Source organism: Lontra canadensis, unplaced genomic scaffold, assembly GCF_010015895.1.
Source record: "Lontra canadensis isolate GAN:19392208 unplaced genomic scaffold, GSC_riverotter_1.0 scaffold6, whole genome shotgun sequence".
NCBI lineage: Eukaryota > Metazoa > Chordata > Mammalia > Carnivora > Mustelidae > Lontra > Lontra canadensis.
The window spans coordinates 22076207-22100252 of NW_022631000.1; the positions used below are offsets into that span (position 1 = coordinate 22076207).

The window sequence follows — 24046 nt, forward strand, 5'->3', positions numbered from 1 at the left end:
AGGCAGAGAAGAGGCAGGCAGAGAGAGAGGAGGAAGCAGGCTCCCCGCTGAGCAGAGAGCCCGATGCGGGGCTCGATCCCAGCACCCTGGGATCATGACCTGAGCCGAAGGCAGAGGCTTAACCCACTGAGCCACCCAGGCGCCCCTGAAAACATCAGATTTATTCAGTCACAAAAATTTTATGACTAAAGCATTGTTTATACAGTTGAAGAAATACCAGTGCAGTACAGTAACAAAACCATGGACTTTGGAGTTAGAAAGACTTGTGTATGAATGCTAGTTTTGCTACTCAGGAACTTACGTCCTTAAATTACATTTTCTTAAAAAGTCAAAGTAGTATATACACATTGTAATAAAAATATTTTCAACATAATAGAGTAGATGATCCCAGGTTTAACTGTTTAAGCTGTTTATTTCTACCACTGTTCAATAATTTGCTTCTACTACTACTGATTTTTCAATGTTAGGCATTTTTAGGTCTACTGACTTCCTAGTAAGATAGATCAGAATTCAGGTCGATCAAAATCAAAATTATTTTATATCACTGCTTACTACTTGCTTTGTTTTTCCAATAAAAATATATCATTATTTATGATTTATGATTTAAACAAATATATTTGTTTAAATATATAAGTGGGGTTTACAGTATGTGGTTCTGTAAATATTGTCATTGCAGAGCCAAGTAGGTACTCTGATTATGTTTTCTTGTAAAACGTTTTACCGTTTTTTAAAAAATTTAATTATTTTTAAAGATTTTTTAAATTTGTCAGAGGGAGACAGAGAAAGAGAAAGAGAGCAAGCACAAGCAGATGGAGCGGCAGGCAGAAGGAGAAGTAGGCTCCCCGCTAAACAGGGAGTCCAATGCAGGACTCAATCCCAGACCCTGGGATCATGTCCTCAGCCAAAGACACACGCTTAACCAAGTGAGCCACCCAGGCGTCCCTACTCTTTTAAAAGTAATTATCTTCTTAAAACTTCTTACTCTTCTAACTCTTCTATGTACTTATCCTTGATGTTTTTCCAGATGCTGTCCATTTATCAGATAACTATCTTACCTTCTAAGACCTCCCTCTGCTCTTCCAATTGGGAAGAGTTACTTTCTAGACCTGCTGAGGAGCTGGCACATTGGGACTTCCATTCATTGCATTAGTATACTAGACCTCTTGTGGTGTAGTCTTATGGTTTTTCTTTAATTTTTTCTTTCCTTCTTTGTGTCTTCCTTTTTTCTTTCTCCTTTTCTTTCTGTCTCTCTTACAACTACTTTGTTTTGCTGGAACATATAATCAATCCTCTAGCTTCTTAAGGAGAAGAACATAAGGAGGAGATTAGCATGTCTAAAAACGTTTTTATTCCACCTTGTACTAGACTTATAGTTTGACTATACAACGAAATCTAAGATAAAACTAATTCTGCCTCAGAATTTTGATGTATTCAATGCTCAGTGCTTCCCAGTTCTCTTCAGACAACCTCTTTATCATTTGGTATTCTCAATTTCAAGGCAATCTCTTTTTTCGTGGCCCTTTCAATTTAGAGCTGCATGTCCTTTAGTCCAGGAAACATTTTTATCTTATTTCTTTGATACTTTCTTCCTTTCCTATCTTTGTCTTTGGTTCTTTATTCTAGAACTCCAATTAGACAGGTCCTGGATCTGTGTACTCTTCCTCTAAATCTCCATTCTTTCTGATTTTCCCCTTTTTATCTTATTCTTCCTGAGAGTTCTTTGGCTTTGCTAAGGCTTTATCTCTTGGAATTTAAAATTTCAACTTAACAATTTAGTTCTTATTCTCCAATTATTCTTTTTTTCCCTCTTACATTCTTGTTCTTATATTTTAGTTGCAATACTGTTTTATCTCTTTAAGAATATTAACCATGAGCTATCTTTGAAGTTTTACTTCCTACATTCTCTCTCTCTTTTAATGTTAGGGATTTCCCCCAAATGTTCCAGATCTCTCACAGTCTTGTATCTATTCATATTAAAGAGCACTAAAACTGTGATTAGAAGCAGTGTTTGTGTTAAGGGGCTACATGACTTGAGAGCTTCTCTCTAGAATAGCCCTAGAAAGATCCACTTCGTATTTGGTGGTGAGCCAGCCTTTTGGTCTTTCTTCCAAAAGTCATTAGGTCTTTTCTTTACAGTTCAATGAATTTCTGAAAAGAACCATCTCCTACTTCCTATATGAGCTATGGCTGGCTACAAACTGAGAACAGGATGGCAAAAAGGAAATTTACCTTAATATCAGTTTTCAGTCTTATATCTCTACTCTGTGCCTGGTGTCCCCATATCTAGGAAACCTTCTGGAGAACATACCTCCAGTGCTCTGCCTGAAGAGGCAACTGCCTGTGTGGGGAAAGGATCTGAGGAACAGTCCCATTCCTCCACATACAGACTTCGAAACAACCCTCCTCTTTTCAGCCCATGCCTCACTGGAAGCGCTGATAGCTTCTGACACCTCTAAGTTCTGAATCTCTTGGTATCTGTCAGGGATGAGCTACTCATCAACTAATTTGTATTATCTTCTACAGATATTTTAGTTTGTAACTTACTCATGCTCCGCTAAATTAGTTACTACTCCTTCGGTTGCTTTTCTCATCACAAACTCTTTTCAAATTTCTAATCTGCTGGTATTTCCTCTTTCATCTCTGTCCTTGTAGGTTTATACTTTTAAAATCACACTTACTATTCAGTTTCATGTAGTTTGGGCAAAGAGAAGGGAAAACTTGTTTAATTAGTATTATTAAATTTTCTAATGTTTGCAAGAAGACTAGGTATGTAGAGCTCCTAGAGTAATACCCGGCACACAGTAGGCTCAGAAATTTTGTAAACTCGAAATAAACAAATGATTGGTTTAAAAATGATAATTAGGATATGAAGAAGTCAACTGCCATTAGGAAAACGAGGTGATAAAAGACACGTTTAATGAGCTAAAGATTTAGAATGATAAAATGACAAAATGGTAGTCTCAGAAATCCTGGACATAGTCTAGCATAAATAAGAAAATAGGAGTTCCAAAGAAGTTACATGATTTTCTCAAAATCAGTTAATAAAAGAGTCTGGACAAAAATCCTGATTCCACAGTGACCCTTTCATTCCCTCCGAACATATGAAGACCCCAAATGGCTATAGAAAGCAGGGAGCTACCTGCTCGATAACTGAGGTTCTACATTTGAAGGAGGAAGATAGAGAATATTAAGAGATATACAGTAAGCTTAAAAACTCCTTCATTCTTCACTTCCTTCATCATCAAGGGCAAGTTTCTTTCATATCTGCAGCTTCAAAGTCTTACCTGTTTTTTACTTCCACGTCTGTTTTCTCTCCTCTTCCCCTACCTGTGCTTTGAAGTCTGACTTAAACCTGAATTCATCTGTTGGCAGCTACTGGGGAATAAGGGGCTGCCAGAACAAAGAACAGTCCTACTATAGCCACACTAGAAGCTGTAAAAGGGAATAGTATTTCTACATGAATCTACAGGCTCTGGTTTCAGACTGACTTCTCCTAATTCCTTCTTACATTCCCTAGACATTGAAATAAATTTTTTGGTTTCTTCGAAATGATGCTTCTTAAAATAACTTTTTAAAAACAGTAATTCAGGGGTGCCTGGGTAGCTCAGTGGGTTAAGCCTCTGCCTTCGGCTCAGGTCATGATCTCAGGGTCCTGGGTTCAGGACCCTCATCAGGCTCTCTGCTCAGTGGGGAGCCTGCTTCCCCCTCTCTCTGCCTGCCTCGCTGCCTGCTTGTGATCTCTGTCTGTCAAATAAATAAATAAAATCTTTAAAAAAAATTAAAAAACCCAGTAACTCATTAACAAATATTTATTTCATTTAATTAATTCATGAAAAGATTGCTTATTTATTTATTTATTTATTTGACAGACACACACACACACACACACACACACACACAGAGCTGGAGGAATGGGAGGAGGAGAAGCAGGCTTCCTGGTGAGCAGGGAACCAGATGCGGGGCTCGATCCCAGGACCTCAGGATCATGACCTGAGGTGAAGGCAGATGCTTAATGACTAAGCCACCTGGATGCCCCTTTATTTTATTATTTTTTGAAGATTTTATTTATTTGAGATAGAGTGAGTGAGAGAGAGAGCACGAGGTGGGGGGCAGAAGGAGAGTGAGAAGCAGACTCCCCACTAAGCAAGGAGCCTGATGAGGACTCGATCCCAGAACTCTGGGATCAATGACCTGAGGCAAAGGCAGACACTTAACTGAATGAGCCACCCAGGTGCCCCAATAACAAATATTTAGAGGAGACAAATATCTTACCAGTAGGTTGAGGAAAAACTGGAGGAATGGTTCCGGGTGGTACAGCAGGAGGATAATTTGGAAATATTGGTGGAGGCAAAGGGAAATTCACTCCTAAGGAGCCCTATGGAAGTATTTAAAAGTTAGAAGACAATGCAACAAAAACATCTATAGAGATTAATTAAAAGTTTAGTAGAGAAGTCATGATCAATTCTTACCAATTGTTGTAAAGCAAAAAGTGCGGCTTTTTCCTTGGCTTCATTTTCAGAATGGCACTGTGGCCCATGTACCAGTAAGCCATTAGATAATTTTACCTGGCAAACTGTCATTGTCTAAAGAAGAGAATATGAAATGTCTATAAAGTTAACTGTCTAGGATATTGGCTTCCTCCCCCCACGCTTAGTCTAAACAAGCAGAATAATTTCATGTGACATCCTGTAAAAAAGAATTCAAAAACTCAAAAGGGCAATCAATTTAGTTTTGGGTTGCCCTACTAAAACTTTAGAATCATTTCCTAATCTTGCAATGTTTATAAAATAAAATGCTCTTCAAGCTAGCTGAAGTATCAAGAATCCTAATGCAAATGAAAGCCAATAAAATTTTTTCTTTATACCAAGGGTTAGGAAACTAGGCCTTTTGCTTGTTTTTGTAAATAAGGTTTGTTTCAGTTTTTGGGATTTTTGCAATACAGTCAAGTCCTTTCATGTATTGCCTATGTCTGTTTTCATACTATAACAGCCCAGCTGAGTAGCTGTGACAGAGACCATGAAGCCTAAAATATTTACTATCTGGCCCTTGAAAAAAAAAATTTGCTGACTCCTGCTTTACACATTCCTCTGAATAGCAGATATTTCATTAATATGAATTAACTGTCAAAATCTAAAAGACTTACTGGTAATGACCAATTTCATGTTCACATTTTAAGGTATATAACTCTCTATTATACATTTTTTCTTTTACAAAAAAATTAAAAAAAATTCTACTTATTTTTATGTAATAATATTAATTTTTTTTTAAAGATTTTATTTATTTATTTGACAGAGAGAGAGATCACAAGTAGGCAGAGAGACAGGCAGAGAGAGAGGAGGAAGCAGGCTCCCCGCTGAGCAGAGAACCTGACACGGGGCTCGATCCCAGGACCCCGGGATCATGACCTGAGCCGAAGGCAGAGGCTTTAACCCACTGAGCCACCCAGGCACCCCATAATAATATTAATTTAAGATTGCTTTGTTTTAGGTGAGAATGTATTAAGAACTTGGATAAAAAGAAGATAAAACAAACTTTCCTATAGTAAGTGGTTCTCAAGGTGCAGTCAGGGCAGCCTGGGGGTCCCTGAAACCCTTTCAGGAGGTCCTTGAGGTCAAAACTATTTTCATAATAATATTAAGGTGCTATTTGCCTTTTCCACTCTTAGTTTCTCACAAGTATACAGAAGACAGAAAATCCACTGGAATAGCTTTAAATTCTACACTGCAACTAACTTCTAAGAAAATACCACATTTAAATGTAGTATCAAAAAAATATCCATTATGGGGCGCCTGGATGGCTCAGTTAAGTCTCTGCCTTCGGCTCAGGTCATGATCTCAGGATCCTGGGATCGAGCCCCACATCGGGCTCTCTGCTCAGTGGGGAGCCTGCTTTCCCCTCTCTCTCTGCCTGCCTCTCTGCCTACTTGTGATCTCTGTCAAATAAATAAATAAAATCTTAAAAAAAAATATCCATTATCTGAAAAGATTATTAAAATTCTTTCCCTTTCTCTATCAATCTGTCTGGGGCCAGATTTTCTTCAGGTATTTCAACCAAAACATAACACAAGAGATTGATATTAAGAAGTGGATATGAGAATCCAGCTTCTTCCATTAAGCTAGAGATGGAAAAGACTTGCAAAAATGTAGAGCAGTGCTATTCTTCTCAATAAGTTTTTGAAAAGTTATTTTTAATAAATATTTTTAATTTTTTTCAATTTCAGTTTCTAATAGAGTTAATAAGAACATAACCCAAGTAAACAAAAACTTTGGCAGAACCTCAAAAAAAAAAAACAGTGGGAGTTTATGAAGCCAAAAGTTTGAAAGCTGCTGCTGTAGACAGAGATCCCTGGCTCTATCAATCTGTCCAGGCTATGTGCTGCCCAGGTTTCCTCTTTGTCAGCATCTCTGTGGGCTCTGGCATAAATGTGAGTGAGCCATAGTGGGAAGTATAAATCTATGCTGCTCATAAAGAAAAAGAAAAAATCAGCTCCATTATATTATTTTTGCCAAAGATTTTCAGTCAGTTTATTTAAGTTCAATGTTAACTAAGTTACATAAATGCAACAGTAGTATACTGTACCTGTGGCGTTCTAAGAAAGGAGAAATCTGGTTGTGGCATTCCAATAAGGGAACAAATTCGAGAAAGTTCAGTTACTGGTGTGGACACAGGAGGGATATGGCTGGGAGCAGGCCAACACACATGGTCCATAGACTGAACATTATGGTATTCGCTAGTACTGTGAGGCTTATTCATGTAAGATGCTACCAAAAAACAGAAAAGGATATATATACAGATATTAAACTATATATTGAGCTCTGCAATTATTATAGAGTTTTATAGATAGCAAGCAGAAAATTGTTAAAAGATGAAAAAAGGAAGCTCTCATGAAGCAAATTATTTAGTATTGTCTAAAATAACCAAGAATTCAATAGAGATTTTTAGATGATTATAACTGATTAATGATACATGACTAAGATAAAGATTTTAAAATATTGTAAGTAGCTGACTACAAAAACCTGAAATCTTGAGAGAGCAATGACTATATAGCTATGTTTGAGCAAAGCTATGTTTGAATAAGCAGTTTTCTTGAGCTGATTTACAATTAAATCTTAAGTTTTGAGGGGCACCTAGGTGGCTCAGTGGGTGAATCCTCTGCCTTCGGCTCAGGTCATGATCTCAGGGTCCTGGGATGGAGCCCCGCATCAGGCTCTCTGCTCAGTGGGGAGTCTCCTTCCCCCCCTCTCTCTGCCTGCCTCTCTGCCTACTTGTGATCTTTGTCTGTCAAATAAATAAATAAAATCTTAAAAAAAAATTTTAAGTTTTGAGGCTTTGGCTTCAGTCTTACTTGTCAAAATTCCATCTTACGTTCTGTGACACATGGATAAATGGTTTGGTTGCTCCCAAATGATGCTGCTTAGAAGTTTTTTCTAAAGGTAACCCTTTAAAAAGTGCTTTTATAGAAGATGATTAAAACATTCTGAAAGTTCACATTCTTTATGATCAATAAACTGGCTAATAGAACAAGAGCATATCCCAGTGAAGAATGAAACTAAACCTCTTATTATTACAGATTAAAAAAAGGTTAAGTGGCTTGCCCAAAGTCACAGAACTGATTAACTCTGTATTTTGGGCTGGACTCTGAGGTTTTGACTCTAAGAGATAAGATATTCTTCACTATTCTGAAATAAAGTTGAATTGTTTTTGACAGTAGAACCATCTTTTTCCAGTTTTGTTTTAAAATTTTATTTTGTTCTACTTTAAGAGCATGTGTGTCACCATGATAGTTTCCTAATAGTTATTGGAATTTTAAATTAATCATTTATTCTAATATTCACTAAAATAGAAGATAAATGAAGCTAGGCTCTGATTTTGTTTCAGATTTTGATCCTTAATGAACTCAGATCTATTTAAAAATTTTTTTACCTCTAGAAACTTCTGTCCCCACTTACTTTTATATTAGTCATTCTTCCTAGGAGGCTTCTGTAGATAATTTACAGAGGCATAATACTAAAGTATCGGGGACACAGACAGTAGGAGCAATGATGGATGTGTATTAAAATCTGGCTATGTACCAGATGGTATACTATAGGCTTCACAGTTTTAAGATAAGTACCTACTTTCCAATGTCTACATTCAGTCTTTTTTTTTTTTTTTTTTTAAAAGAGAGGGACAGAGAAAGAGGGGTTGGGGCAGAGGGTAAGGGAGAAAGAAAATCCCAAGCAGGCTCCATGCCCAGCACGGAGCTTGATGCAGGGCTTGATCCCACAATCCAGAGATAATGACCTAAGCCAAATCAAGAGTTGGACGCTTAACTGAATGAGCCATCGAGGCACCCCTCTATTAATTTCTTTTTAAAAAGATTTTATTTATTTATTAGACAGATCACAAGTAGGCAGAGAGGCAGGCAGAGAGAGGAAGGGAAGCAGGCTCCCCGCTGAGCAGAGAGTCCGATGCGGGGCTTGATCCCAGGACCCTGGGATCATGACCTGAGCTGAAGGCAGAGGCTTTAACCCACTGAGCCACGCAGGTGCCCCATCTATTAATTATTTCTAATTGATTTTATCACTTTTTCTATTTTTATGTCAGGCAACCTATTGTAACATAGTACTAATATCAATTATTGGTACCTATAATAAGCCAGACACAGTGCTAACTGCTTTATATGTATCATATAATTATCACAAGTCATTTGCAATGTTATTCTGATTTTGTAAATAGAAAAAAAATCTTAAAATCTTAGTAAAGTGAAATAACACACTTAAGTTACATAATTGTTTTTAAATTACTGAGAAAAAAAATCTAGAATCTAAAAACTTTTCTATGTTTGGGTACTACAGAATGAATATCTGTAATAGCACAATTTAAGTAATCCTAAGACAGAGACTACAAATCTAATGGTTACAGAGTTATATTATTATTTAATAACACAAGCATAAAAATTATACTCTTATTTGTTACTCTTACTTATACTCCTTTAAAAATATAAGTAGTTTTATCTTCAAAAAGCACATGACAAAAATACCCCAAATTAACTGAAGTTTTGAAATGATATTGGTTATTAGTAATAGTACTTAGTTTAGTTTACATACTTAATTTCTTATTTTGTTTAGCCTGGGAGAAAAGTCCATATTCATCTCTTCTATTAGAGGAAACATTGACTTCATTACCAAACTGCTTCGTTTCATTTTTATGGTCCACAGCATCAGAGCCATCAATTTTTAGTATTTCTTTAAGCATCCGAGTTCCCTTCTGTTTTGAAAATGATTGGTACAGAGATGGACAAAAGTTAACATTAGAATTACAGAGTTTATTAACCCTTCTTTTAAAGAGTTTCATTATTAAAAATTAAGATGGTAACTACATTCAGATAGGGAGTTAAGCAAAATCAACAATCTAGAGTTGAAAAAAAATAACCACATTTTCTGCCACAGAAAACAATACTTAATCCTTCTGCTTAACCTAACCAAACTGCCTGGTAGCAATGTTTGAAAAGCAAGGGAGCTATATGGTTTAAAGAGGAAAACAAACAATCAAACAAACAAATAAATAATTGAGCAGGGCAGCCTGGTTTTCCTAACAAAATGTCAATATGATGCAACACTCCAGTACATAGGAGACCAAACTGTTTTAAGAGTTACATGGGGTAGGTATGCAGAGGCCACAACAGTGAAGTTACTACAGTATGAAAGCTCCTACAAAATACGAACCATAGCAAATGACTGTGGTGACAAAAGTTCTTCACTTGGAGGCTCTTCATGATGAGATGATTGTACTTCATTTTCTTTGGAGATATTCAAGGACGCTAAAAAGTTCTCAATTCTAGGATTTGGCTAAAAGAAGAAATATTTTGTGCATGAAGAAAGATGAAAGTAGAAGGACATGGAAACAGTTAAGAATTTTAGGTACAAAAATGATACCATAATTTCCAGTCAATCATCTTCCCAGGAGCCAAAGTTCGGGAAGAGAAATTGAATGAATGGTTTTTTACCTTATCAATAGCATTTGGGTAACCAGTCACAACCTTTTGGTTTTCTGAGACTTCTGCACTTTCATTTCTCTTCAATAGCTTAATATTACATTTGGCAGGCCCTCCAAACATCTATAAAAGAGTAAGAATGAGCTTTTTGTGCAAATATAATAATAAAATAACTGTCACTTAATAGTGTTCTAAATAAATTGCTGCAAATTTTTTATGTGTCATTTTCTTTTCTATCATAAGGGGACCTGTAAACTTGGATGAGAAAAAAAACTCAGACCTTTATCTTCATTAACTTCTAAATGAATTTAGAAGTTTTTCTTCAATTATGAATGTAGGCAATAAGGTGATTCTAATTGTATCTCAATATAATTAATTTTCTTTCAAATCTTATGTATTTTATTTTAGCATTAAAAACATTATTCTGAGAAAGAATCCATAAAAAAGTTTATAAAACCCTCTCTAGAAGAAAGGAAATTATAGCTAAGAGTTTCAGAAAAAGAAGGCTTTAAAAGTCAACCATTTACTGGTATCTAAATATTAATGGGTTCCATTTACTGAGAACCTGTTATGTGCCAAATATACTGCTGTCTTTAATAAATTTGATAAATTACTAGCTTATAAGGGATCTAATTTTTAAAAACTTTTTATTAAAATAATACACATATAGAAAGTACATATATCATTAGCGTCCCTGAATGTTTTTAGAGTAAATATTTGTTAATCTTTGATTGTAAAATGTGTATATTCTCCTTATCGATCAGCAAAGACTATATAAAATAAAACATAAATGATCTCAGCTTCCTCCCACCAAGCTACTCCACAGAATTAACTATTAACTTTGCTATGTTGATTCAAATGATTCACTGAATACATGCACATATTTTTACACATTTTATACATATATTCATGTATGTAGGTATGTTCATATGTATGTAGGTACATATGTATATATAGACTACATACAAGGAGTGAGATGAGTGATCTATTTTTACTCCATTTTAAAGAAGAAGATAGTTGGGCGCCTGGGTGGTTCAGTGGGTTAAGCCGCTGCCTTCGGCTCAGGTCATGATCTCAGGGTCCTGGGATCGAGTCCCGCATCGGGTTCTCTGCTCAGCAGGGAGCCTGCTTCCCTCTCTCTCTCTGCCTGCTTCTCTGTCTACTTGAGATCTCTGTCAAATAAATAAATAAAATCTTAAAAAAAAAAAGATGAAGATAGTTGAGGATGTGAGAGGTACAGTGAATTGCTCAAGGCCACCCAACTTTTAAATATATATGTATGTATATATTTGCGTGCGTGTATATGTGTGTGTATATAAATATCTCTAGTCCCAAATCCTGACTCTAGCTGTGTAACCTCCCATCCAAGTGACAGGCAGTTGCTACACTTCAGCAATCTTTTTGTCATACACCTTAATGGATTAGGGCTGCAAAATTCAGATGCCACAGAGCTACCAATGGTAAAAAAAGGTGGCTACTAGAAATTTGATTTAAGAAAGCTTACCTGTTTATTTGACATTTTTTGTAACCGATTCTCAGTTTTAGGACTTTTACACTCTTCTTTAACTAGGAACAAGAAAATAGGAATTTTGGTAAGTGAAAAATATTGCTACAAACCAGTTAAATTTACCAAATATTTGCCACAGCAAGGCACTGTGTTGCTGTGCTGAAAATTCACAGAATTCTAAGAGGACAAAGGCCCTCATCTTGAAAAACTTGTAGAAGAGCAGAAGAGATACAGATATAAGGGAAAAGGAAAGGTGACATGCAATTGAGTCTCCAAGAACATAAATTTGCAAAGGGCAGAGTAGAAGGCTAAGCATTCCAGGCAAAGGAAATAACAGGAGAAAAGAAATGGAAGCAAAAAACAAGGAATTTATTTACGGAACTCTTAGACTAGTTTTGTTGGAGGTCAAGGAGCATCACAGAGCTAATGTGATGGGAAACGGGCAACCAATCACAGAAAGGTTTTGAGAAGCAGTGATCTGATCAGAACTGTGCTTTAGGGAGATTAAAATATGGCAGTAGCTTATCAAATAGATAGGAGAGTAAGAGAAAAACTAGGAAGTTATTTTAGTATTCCCGTTAGGAGGAAATAGGGAAAATGGTAGGAAAAATGAAAAGGACAAATTAGAAGAGGAAGGAAAAGGGGTGCCTGGGTGGCTCAGTCAGTTAAACATCCTGGGATTGAACCCTGCACTGGGCTCCCTCCTCGGCAGGGAGCCTCTTCTCCTTGCCCTGTTCCCTCTACTTGTGTTCTCTCTGTCAAATAAATAAATAAAATCTTAAAAAAAAAAAAAAAAGGAAGAGGAAGGAAGAAAGGAAAAAAAGGAGGAAGGAACAAAGGAGGAAAGAGAAGGTGAGAAAAGAAGCAGGGAGAAGGTATGGGAAGGAAGGTAGGGACGGGATGAAGAGAGAAGGGAAGAAATGAACAAAGATAGGAAGATAGTGAACAGAAGAGGGGACATAAAAAGGGGAGGGGAGGAGAGGAAAGGGAGGTAAGGGAAGTAAGGGAAGTAAGGGAGAAAGGAAGGAAGTAATTTTACAAAAAGAAGGAAATAAAAAAGCAAGTTTACATATACTGACTTTAAGCGTTTGTTGAGACACACACCAAAACTAAATTGGAATTCCAAATAATGTAGTTTACATACATTCATGTAAATAATAATTTGAAGAAAAAATAGCAACATATTTCAATTAAATATAAAATCTTTAAGCTGTATTTATCAGACTTATAAGGACATTAATCTATAGGTAACTTAAAATGTAAAAGAAACAAAAATAACAGATATTCATGCAAAAAATAGTTTAGCAGTTATCAAACTGAACCAAAGTTATAAAGCCACATATTTTTCTTGGAAACAGCTTTTTAGAAAAATATTTTAAAAGACCATTCTTGGCGCACCTGGGTGCCCAGGCTCAGTTGCTTGAGCATCTGACTCCTTGTTTTGGCTCAGGCCATGATCTTGTGGTCATGGGATCATGGGATTGAGCCCTGAGTGGTGGTCAGGTCTCTGCTTAGTGGGGAGTCTGCTTCTCTCCCTCTGCTCCTTCCCCCACTCATTCCCTCTCTCTCTCTCTCTCTCTCTCTCTCTCAAATAAATAAATCTTAAAAAAAGAGACCATTCTTATACTATATTATATATACATAAAATACATGCATATATAAAATATAATAAATTAGACTCAGGATACTGCATGAGATATTTCCTCTGCTGGAATGCTCTCCAGCAAATGTTTTGCATAGCTTATCCCTTTATTTGGGTCTCTGCTCAAATGTTTTATCCTCAGAGAGGCATTCATTCTGTGACTACTCTATAAAATACCACCCCTACCTATACTTTTAATCTGCTTTATTTTTCATCATAGCACTTATCATTACTACACATTATGGAATTTATTGAATAGGGTTTTTTGGCGGGCGGCGGGGGGGGGCTATTGTTTTGCCTATTATCAGTTTCCACCTAAAAATGTAAAGTCCATTAGTCTGGAAGACTTGTCTGTCTGGTTCACTCATATATCCCTACCACCTAAAATAGTACCTTGTACATATAGCTCAATAAACAGCAGCTGAATAAATAAATGAATGAATAACAAATGAAATGAAAAGGAAGGAATGAAATGAAATGAAAAACAAATGAAAAACAAAATCATACTTTGAACTTAAAGAGTAATTTGCAATAATTTGGGAATATTTTGATCAAGAGAGAGAAAAACTAACTGCAAGATGAAGATTCTCATCTCTGTATCTGCATTCCCCACTGTGCCTGAAACATAGTAAGCACTACTGAAGGACTGAAATAAAAATCTATATATTATGTAAGAGAATATTAACAAAATATACATATTTTAAATAAAAAATTGTAACATAGGTTAGAGTAATTTAATAGGCAAGTGTTTACACACAAAAAAGTAACTGGATTATGCTGAATAAAATTTATTTCAAAAAGTAGTGAGGGGACATCAGCCAAAAAGTCAGAGTAAGGACCTTTAAAAATTCTGTGCTCCATAAAAGAACAAGAAAATGGGCATAAGGTTGGGGGAACAAGGTGGTGGGTATTAGAGAGGGCACGTATTGCATGGAGCACTGGGTGTGGTGCAAAAACAATGAATACTGTTACGCTGAAAATAAATTAAAAAAAATGGGGGAAAAATAAAGAGAATGGGCATAAATTACCTGAATCCAAATTTTTAGAGTTACAGAAATTAATCAAAGGCCCATAGCAATCTGAGGGATATTTACTCCAGAAAAAAGACCGACTCTCCCAATAGTGAGCTTTATGGCTGAACCTGCCCTAGTCTCAATCCCTACTCTACAACTCTAAGTAGCCTTAAAAAATAGCAGCCAGCAGTTTTTGGTGAAACCAATAACCTGGCAGCTACCAGAGACCAGAATGAGCCTGAGCTCTTCCAAAATATTACTCCTCACATTCTGTAAGGTCAGTATTACCATGATTTCACAATCAAAGATATCACAAGAAAAGGAAATGACAATTATCCTCTATGTATATAAATGCTAAAATAAAATCCTCAACAAAATACTAGCAAATTAAATCCTGTGGTATATAAAAAAGATTAAACTCCTAGACAAAGTAGGATTTATTCCAAGGCAAAGTTGGTTCAACATATAAAAGACAATCAATGGAATCTACCATATTAATTAAGCACAGAGATAGCAACTGAAAAAAATCTAATATTCCTTCAAGAGGGAGCAAAACCAACAACCTAAGAACAGAAAGGAACTTCCTCATCTAATAAAGGGCGTTTACCAAAACCCATAGCTAATATTAGGCTTAATGCTGACAGACTGAAAGCTTACTCCTAAGATCAAGACAATTAAGGGTGTTCATTCCTATTACTTCTATTCACCACTGCATTGGTGGTTTTAGTTAGCTACAGCAATTAGGCAAGAAAAAGAAATACAAGAAATCACATAAAAAGAAGTAACACTATCTCTATTTGCCAAAGCCACAAAAAATTAGGGCTAATAAACAAGTTCAGCAAGGTAGCAGGATATAAAATCAATATACAAAAGTCAGCTTTATCTCTATAAACAGCACTGAACAATCCACCCCCAATCACCAATTAAGAAAACAGTTCCACTGACAATAGGGGTGTCTGGGTGGCTTAGCGGGTTAACTGTAAGACTCTTGGTTTTGGCTCAGGTCATGATTTCAGGGTTGTGGGACTGAGCCCTACACTGGGCTCCATGCTCAGTGTAGAGTCTGCTGGAGATTCTCTCCTCTCTCTTCCCCTCTGCCCCTCCTCTAGCTCTTTCTCTAAAAAATTAAAATTTTGAAAAAAAAACCCCAAACAAACCAAGAAACAGTTTCACTGACAATAAATAGCATTTACAATAAGATACTAGGAATAAATTTTTCAAAAGATGTAAGACTTGTACACTGAAAACTGTAAGACATCATTGAAGGAAATTAAAGACTTAAATAAATGGAGATACTTTATGTTCATGGATTAAGTTTTCAAGGAAAACTTAATATTATTAAGAGGATAATACTCTCCAAAATAATCTATAGATTCAACACAATCTCAATAAAAATTCCAGCTGCCATTTTCACAGAAACAGGCAAGTCGATCCTACAATTCATACAGAAATGCAAGAGATCAGAACAGACAAAACAATGTTGAAAAAGAAAAATAAAGTCGGAGGACTCAAAGTTTCCAATTTCAAAACTTAAAACAAACCTGTGATAATTAAGATAGTTTGTTCTTTGCATAAAGATGGTATATAGATCCATGGAATAGAACTGAGAGGTCAGAAATAAACCCATACATCTATGGTCATGGTCAACTGATGTATAACAAGGGTGCCAAGAGAATTCAATGGGCAAAGAACAGTCTTTCAGCAAGGGGTGCTGAGACAACTGGAGATCCACATTACAAGAATGAATATGGACCCCTCCCTTGTACCATATACAAACACTCAGAAATGGGAAAAAAAGACCTAAATATGAGAGCTAAAACTACAAATCTCTTAAAAGAAAAGATAGGTATAAATCTTTGTGACCTTAGATTATGCAATGGTTTCTTAGATATGATACATAAAGCACAAGTAATCAAAGAAAAAGTAGAAAAGATAAATTAGAATTGACCAAAATTAAAGATTTTTGTTTTAAGGACACTATAAAGTTAAAAAGACAACCCACAGAATGACAGCACATATTTGCAAATCAAATATCTGAATATGTATGTAGCATGCAGAAGAGGTAAAGGACTCACACACTCAAGGATGAAAAGAAAAAGAACTCAATTTTTTAAATGAGCAGAGGACCTGAATAGACATTTCTCCAAAGATACACAAATTACTGATTAGCACATGAAAAGATGCCCAATGTTATTAGTCATTAATGAATCACAAATGAAAACCACAGAGAAACTTCACTTTACACCTGCCAGAGCTGCTGTAATAAAAAAGATGGGCAATAACAAGTATTATGGAAGATGTAAAGAAACTGGACTCTCATATATTGCTGGTGGGAAACACCAGTTAGCAAAGTTTGGTAGTTCCTTAAAAAGTTAAACACAGAGTTAACATATGACTAATTCTACTGAACTGGATGTATACCTAAGAGAACTGCAAATATATGTTCAATCAAAAACTTCTACATGGATAGTCACAGCAGCATTAATTATAGCGCCAAAGTGGAAAAACCCAAATCTCCATCAATGGATGAATTGATAAACAAAAATGTAGTATTCACAGAACAGACTATTATTCAGCCATAAAAAGGACTGCAAAAAAAAAAAAAAAGAAGCATTAATACATACTACAACATGGATGAATCCTGTCTTCATCATGCCAAGTGAAAGAAGCCAGTCACAAAAAGTCACAAATTTTATGATTACATGAAATGTCCAGACAAGTCAATGCATAGAGGCAGAAAGTAAATTAATGGTTGCCAGGGGGCTGGAGGAATGACCGCTGATAGATACGGTGTTTCTTTTTGGGGTAAAGAAAGTGTTCTAAATTTAGAGAATTGCATAGGTTTACAATTTTATAAAAACAACACAAAAATCACTGATTAAATACTTCAAAAAATGAATTTTAGGTATGTGAATTATAACTCAGTAAACTGTAATAATAAAAAAGAAACCAGTTAGCATCATAAGTATATTTTTAACTTTCAACTTACATTTCCTGTGAGCCTCATGTTTTCTTTGCTGACATTTAACACTGTTGTCAGTAAAGCCAGATTTATGATGTTGAGTTACTTGACTTATTTCTTGAGGTAGAACTGTAACCTGAAAGTTAAAATTCTTATAAATGAATTAAAAACAAACAAAACTACCTTTCCTCGAAGTGATAAAATATTTGGTTGTAGAACTAAACAATAGGAGAGCTGACACTTGAGCTCTAACACTAAAACCCATGTTCACAGTACCATAGCAGAGAAAAAGTATGCCAGAAGTTTAATTAGAAAGTATTCTAGTTTTGGGTATAGTTTATTGGGTTGTTCTATCTGATATCTACATAAAGTTATTTATTACTCCCATTGTCATATTTTGCCAGTAAAGACTTAAATTTTTTTAAAAACAAGACTTTTTTAAAGAGTTTTTGGTTTATGACAAAATTGAGACAAAGGTACAGAGATATTTCATATCCTTTCTGTCTCCACACATGTACAGCATTCTCCATTATCAACATCCTCCACCAGAGTGGTATATTACTACAACCAATGAACTAACACTGACACATCATTATTACTCAAAGACTATAGTTTACATTGGGTTCACTCTTGGTGCTGTATGTTCTATGTGTTCAGGCAAATGTATAATGACATGTATCCACCATTATAGTACCACACAGATTATTTTCAGTGCCTTAAAAAGCTTCTGTGTTCTATCTACTGATCCTTCCCCCAAACCCTGGGCAACCACTGATCTTTTTACTGTCTCCATAGTGTTGCCTTTTCCAGAAGCTTGAATACTTTTTATTTTTTAAAAAATATTTATTTATTTATTTATTTATTTATTTATTTATTTGACAGACATCACAAGTAGGCAGAGAGGCAGGCAGAGAGAGAGAGGAGGAAGCCGGCTTCCTGCTGAGCAGAGAGGCCGATGCAGGGCTTGATCCCAGGACACTGGGATCATGACCTGAGTTGAAGGCAGAGGCTTTACCCACTGAGCCACCCAGGTGCCCAGCTTGAATATTTTTTAAAAAATCATGTTGAGTTGTCTGGAATATGCTTATCAGATGAACACCAGGTTGCTTATTAATGCTTCACGGATTTAAGTGATATATGTGGTGGCTCATAATTCTTGGAATATATAGGAGGAAATACAACATGACAGTGTTTAGCTGATACAAATAATGAAATAGCACCCAATAACAGGAGCAGCATGCAGAAGATTCTGAGGAAATATAATATCAGGTGTTCAGTTCCTTCTCAAGGCAATAGGCAATAAAATGACTACGAGAACTTTGGAGATCTAGGGGAATTTTGGTTGTGAGAGAGGAAAAGTAGAAGGAACAGTAAGAACACATAACCTGAAATGGGAATTACCTACTTGTCGGGAAGGGAAAATAAACAGACCAATCTTACTAGAACAGACCATTTTACCAAAGAGTTGAATACACTTTATATAAGAATTACGTAGAGTTCGATATAGAAGGGCTAGATATTAGTTTCACTTGAGGCTGAATTCCACTAGTACTGAACAGAGAGCACTATACATTCTGTAATATTTGAATAACATTCTTTGGGGCACCTCGGTTAAGCAACTACCTTTGGCTCAGGTCATGATCCCAGAGGGTTGGGATCAAGCCCCACAACGGGCTTCCTGCTCAGGGGCAGACTACTACTCCCTCTGTCCCTCACTCTACTCTCATGCTCCCTCTCCATCTCCAATAAATAAATTAAATCTTAAAAAAAAAAAATAACATTCTTTTAGGACTGAAAAAGAGGTCATCTAAGTCTAATGCCTTAATTTTGCACATGAGGCCACAGAGGCCCAAGGAAATTAGAGTTGCTCAAATTGAGGCACCAAATCTGACTTTCTGAGTCCAGTGCCAGATTGATTACACCACAGTGCCTCAGGGAACAAACAAAGGTCAAACCGAGAAGTCTTTATTAATTAGGTATTTTGCCCAGTTATGCCATTAGGCCAATACAGGTGAAAGGATCATCAAGAAAGATCAACAGGAAAGATACATCAAACAGTACTGTGTAAGAAGGACTAAAAAGGAAAGAGAAAAGAAGCGGGAAGCACAGATAGGAGGTTTATCTAGGCTTAGGATGACAGTCTAAGGCCCAATTGTGGGAACTGGCAAGAAATAAAAAGATTTGGAATTTCACCGCAAAAAAAAAGGGGGGGGGGAGAAAGGAAAAAGGTTTTACTCTCTTCTTTTCAGATTATATGCCTGGGGAAATGGCAGTGTTAGAAATAAGGATAAGAAGCTTTAGATGAGGTCAATTCTAAAACATCTTTTGGCTGAGGTGATGGTGGGATGTCCATCTATACCTGCCTTCTAGAAAATTGGAGATATTGGCTTAGATTGATCCTGATTGAGAAATATGGATCACATAGCTTGAGTGGTTAAATTAGCAGCAAGGTAAGAGCCAACATCACCAAACAATAAACAAAGGTGGAGAAAAAAAACAGTTTTTCAGTTTTTGGGAACAGTGCCCAGAGAATAGTTGGAAAAACAGAGGTTAAGAAAGAAGCTGAAGGGGCGCCTGGGTGGCTCAGTGGGTTAAAGCCTCTGCTTTCAGCTCAGGTCATGATCCCAGGGTCCTGGGATCAAGCCCCGCCTTGAATTCTCCGCTCAGCAGGAAGCCTGCTTCTTCCTCTCTCTCTGCTTGCCTCTCTGCTTACTTGTGACCTCTGTCTGTCAAATAAATAAATAAAATCTTTAAAAAGAAAAAAAAAAAAAAGAAGCTGAATAAGAAGCAAAAGGTAAGAGGAGAGTCAGGGTAATGTTTCCTTTTAGAGTATAACTCCTTGAAGGAATTGCCTATTCTACTACCTCCAATTTTTCTTCTCCCCTTCTCTCTTGAACACACTCTTCTTGGTATTTCACTCTTACCACTCTACTGGAAGTGCTCTTGTCAAGATTCCCAGTGACCTCAGGTGTAAAACTCTATGGTCAATTCTCAAGTTTTCATTTCAACTGATCCACTGCCAGCATTTGACACAGTTGATTACTCTTCTTGACATCCATTCTTCACTTGGCATCTACAACACCACACTTTACTGGTTTTCTCTGGCTCTTTAAGGATGGAATTCTCTAAGGCTAAGTTGTTAGACTTCTCTATCTATATCCACTTCCTTGGATATAGATAAACAGATACACATACACATGCCCAAATTTCTCCCTCCAGATTGGACATCCTCCATAACCATCAGAATCAATGTCCAACACTATATCTCTACTTAAATTTCTTTTTTTTTTTTTTTCCTTAAAGATTTTATTTATTTACTGGAGAGAGTAAGTAAGTGAGAGAACATGACCAGGGGGAAGAGCAGAGGGAGAGGGAGAAGAAGTCTCCTCACTGAGCAGGGAGCCTGATGTGGGACTCAATCTCCTCCGGGATCATGACCTGAGCAGAAGGCAGACACTTAACTGACTGAGCCACCCAGGCACCCCTCTATTCAAATTTGTAACTTGTATCTCCACTTAGATGTTTAATATACATCTCAAACTTACTATGACCAGAATTGAATTCCAGATCCTCCTCCATAATCCTACTTGACTTGCAACCTTCTCTATCTCAGGTAACAGCCACTCTATCCTTTTAGTTACTAAGACCTTAAGAGTCACACTCTTTAATCCATATTTTTCTCTCTTAACCCTTTACCTAATTCATCATTAGATGGCAATTCCTTCAAATATGCCTAGAATTTAATCACTTCTCCATGCTCCTATTATTCTGGTTCAAGTCAATATGAACTCTATCTTGATGATTCCAGTAATCTCCTAAATAATGTTTCCATCCTGGCTCCTCTATGTTCTATTCTTAAGATAGCAGATAGAATGATCCTATTAAAATATAAATCAGATCGTGTCATTCTGTTGCTCAAAATGCTTCACTGATTCCTCATCTCACTAAATAAAAAACGATATCCTTATAATGTCCCAGAAGGTCCTGCATGGTATCTAATTACAGTTCCTGTAACTCAGCCTATTGATTCAAAACTATAATGGTCTTTTTTCTCTTCCTTGAGTACACTGAAATTGTCTTCCCAACAGGGTCTTTGAATATCTCTAGAACACTCTCCTCTCAGATATCTACTTAGATACTCTATTCCTCATTTCATTCAAATCTTTACTCAAATGTTACTTGATCATTCTATTTAAAACTGCAAAACCTTGCCTCCCCCTCCTGCCAACATTCTCTATGCTCCTTCTCTGAAATTTTTCTCAAACTTTTTAATTACCATCTAATATACCATGTAATTTACTTATTTATTGTCCTCTCCTCCCTAGAATACTAATTGTTTGAGGGTCAGAATTTTTGTTTTGTTTACAGCTATATTCTCATTACGTAGAACAATGCACATGAAAGGCACTCAATAAATACAAGTTGAATGAATTAATGAAATGAATGAATGATAACAAAGCATTCCTAATAAATGAATGGTTAGTGGTACCAAATAAATTAGAGAGGAAAAGAGGGTTTGAAACTCAGATATAGACAGCATTTAGGTAGTAAGGATTTATGGATGATCTAAGCAAAACTTAGCATATTGGCAGAAGAGCCCTGTGTATTTTGTCACTCTCACTTTTAGGTTTATTTTACCATAATATCCTTTGCTACTTTCTTCCTCTACTCTGAAAATGTCACCATCACTGGAAGACATTAGAATAAATGAGGCCTCCATTGTGCAGGCTACTGATTTATAAACTTGAGAGAATATTCTTTCTTTACCTACGCTGTGAAGATAGGTCAGTAACTAGCAAAAAATGTTGTAGGAATTTATTTCTTAACTGTTCCTTTTTTTTTGGTCTGAGTCTACTTTTTTAGCAGAATTTCTTTTCCATTCTTAATTTATACTAAGGAATGTGAATTTGCTCATTCATATTTAAGACAACCAAGTGCTAACATATAGCTCCACATTCAAGTGGAAATTAATTAGTTAATAGTTAATGATAAGTGCATTAAGGCCTTTGCTGAATTTAAAATATAGTTATTGAGATTCTGCAAACAACTAAAACAAAATCTAAAATAATTTAAAAGAAAAATTATCTATATTCCTTCTCCTGAGTCCAAAAACTTTTATATATGGCTGAAGAGAATTATGAAAATTCATGATTAAAACTGTTATTTCTATTTTATGAGATTTGGGGAAAAAAAAATCATTGCATGCTCACAAGAGAAATGTAAATTTTGTTTTTTAGAATTAAATGTCTATCAAACAAGGTATACTAACCTTCTCTTGTAGAGTTGGCTGAAAATGTTGAACCTTTCCAGATCCCTGTAAGGACTGCCAAATGTTGCAAAACTCATCATCATCTTTAGTAGGTACCTGGCAAAGCACAAAAAGTTTCTTAAGGAACTGAAATACGAGAAAAAAAATAAGGATTTATATTAAAATAAAAAAATTCATTAGTTATTTAGTAGTACACAAAATATTAACTTCCATTATCTGAATCTCAGTTCTTTTTTTCTGGAGCTCAGTATAGTCATCATAAAAATATTCTATTGGAGTAAAAATGGTCTTTATCATTTGTAATTGGTTTTGAATGGTTTTACTAAAAAGTATTTAAAGCATGAAAAATGCTATGGAAGATTATATTAAATTAATATCCCTACCAGTAGATTTTTTTTTTTAGTCTTCCAATGTACTGATATCTCATTCAAGCTAACATTTAACAATTTAATTTTTAAAATCTTCATTTTACACAAAAGTAACAGATTAAAAAACCAGCTATTACTTATGAGGAACTGATTTTGTGCAGATTAAAACTCTGAACAAATATGTACCAAAATTTAATAGTGGTTACCTATGAAATTTGATTTTTGGTTCTGTTTCCTTTGCTATTATCTCCTTATCTGTACTTTCTAATTAGTCTATAATGAACATGTATTACTTGGATTAAAATGTGGGTAAGATTTGGGGACATAAGTTACACAAGGTTAAATGTCTCACACAAACCAATTCAATTTTCGTCTCCAGAAAGATAAAAAAAGGGGAAATCACCCATGAGCTGCATGGGTAGGAACTTGAAAATGGCTTTTGATTAATGTAATTCTCTCCCTTTTAACCTCTCAAATTCATGTCATTTCATAGCAGACAGAATACAACATCTGAGTTACACAAATGTAGTTTGAAAAGTAAACATATGAAAAGAAAACAGGCATTCTCAGGTTCATTTTTTAAAAATGTATTTCTTTTTTAACTGTAATTTTATAACAGACATAGGATGTTGTCAGTAGCTTTTTTTTTTTTTTTTAAAGATTCTATTTATTTATTTGAAGGAGAGCACGAGTTGGGGGAGAGGCAGAGAGAGAGGGAGAAGCAGACTTTCTGCTGAGCAGGGATCCTGATGTGGGGCTCCATCCCAGGACCTTGGGATCATGAGCTTAGCCAAAGGCAGATGTTTCACAACTGAGCCACAGAGGCACCCTACTAGCGTTCTTTACTAGCCTATTAAATTAAAAACAAATCTGAAATTGACTTGAACCAAAAATTTTTAAAAAACTAAGTCAAATTAGGTTTTACTTATAAAGTCTGCCTGAGATTTATAAAGGGGCAGAAAGAAATGAAAGACTAAGAGTCTTACTTGAGTAGGAACAAAAAGCGATTGGGGAGAATGGTTCAGGCCTCCCAAATGCCCAGATGAAATTGATGAATTTGAGCTATAGTGATTCACAGCTGGTTGTGGTTTCACAATGGCTGTCAACTTCTGATTTCCAGTTTCAGAGCGACTCCCATGAGTAAGATTTACCAAGGCACTTGTTGGCAGTCGATAACCTCTACCAGGGGAGCACCTAAAAAGTAAACAGTTATTTCAGAGGGAAATAATACTAAATAATACTAAAGGGAGCAGAAGAATCAAATTATTTTTAGGTGGACAATCAGTCCATAATCTCAATTAGTAAATAT

The 24046-nt window shown here is 35.8% G+C and overlaps 1 protein-coding gene across 4 annotated transcripts in view; it reads right to left on the reverse strand.

The window, feature by feature from the left end:
- XRN1 (5'-3' exoribonuclease 1) overlaps window positions 1–24046 on the reverse strand; it is a 106848-nt gene that overhangs the window by 7473 nt on the left and 75329 nt on the right. For all 4 annotated transcript variants that reach the window (XM_032852396.1, XM_032852395.1, XM_032852398.1 and 1 more), the window contains 10 exons: window positions 23724–23931; window positions 22370–22465; window positions 17128–17236; window positions 11481–11542; window positions 9989–10099; window positions 9708–9830; window positions 9090–9249; window positions 6580–6761; window positions 4470–4583; window positions 4273–4375 (listed from right to left, as the gene is read on the reverse strand). In XM_032852396.1, the coding sequence (XP_032708287.1) occupies window positions 4273–4375; window positions 4470–4583; window positions 6580–6761; window positions 9090–9249; window positions 9708–9830; window positions 9989–10099; window positions 11481–11542; window positions 17128–17236; window positions 22370–22465; window positions 23724–23931 (1268 nt within the window). The remainder of the gene's footprint in view (window positions 1–4272; window positions 4376–4469; window positions 4584–6579; window positions 6762–9089; window positions 9250–9707; window positions 9831–9988; window positions 10100–11480; window positions 11543–17127; window positions 17237–22369; window positions 22466–23723; window positions 23932–24046) is intronic.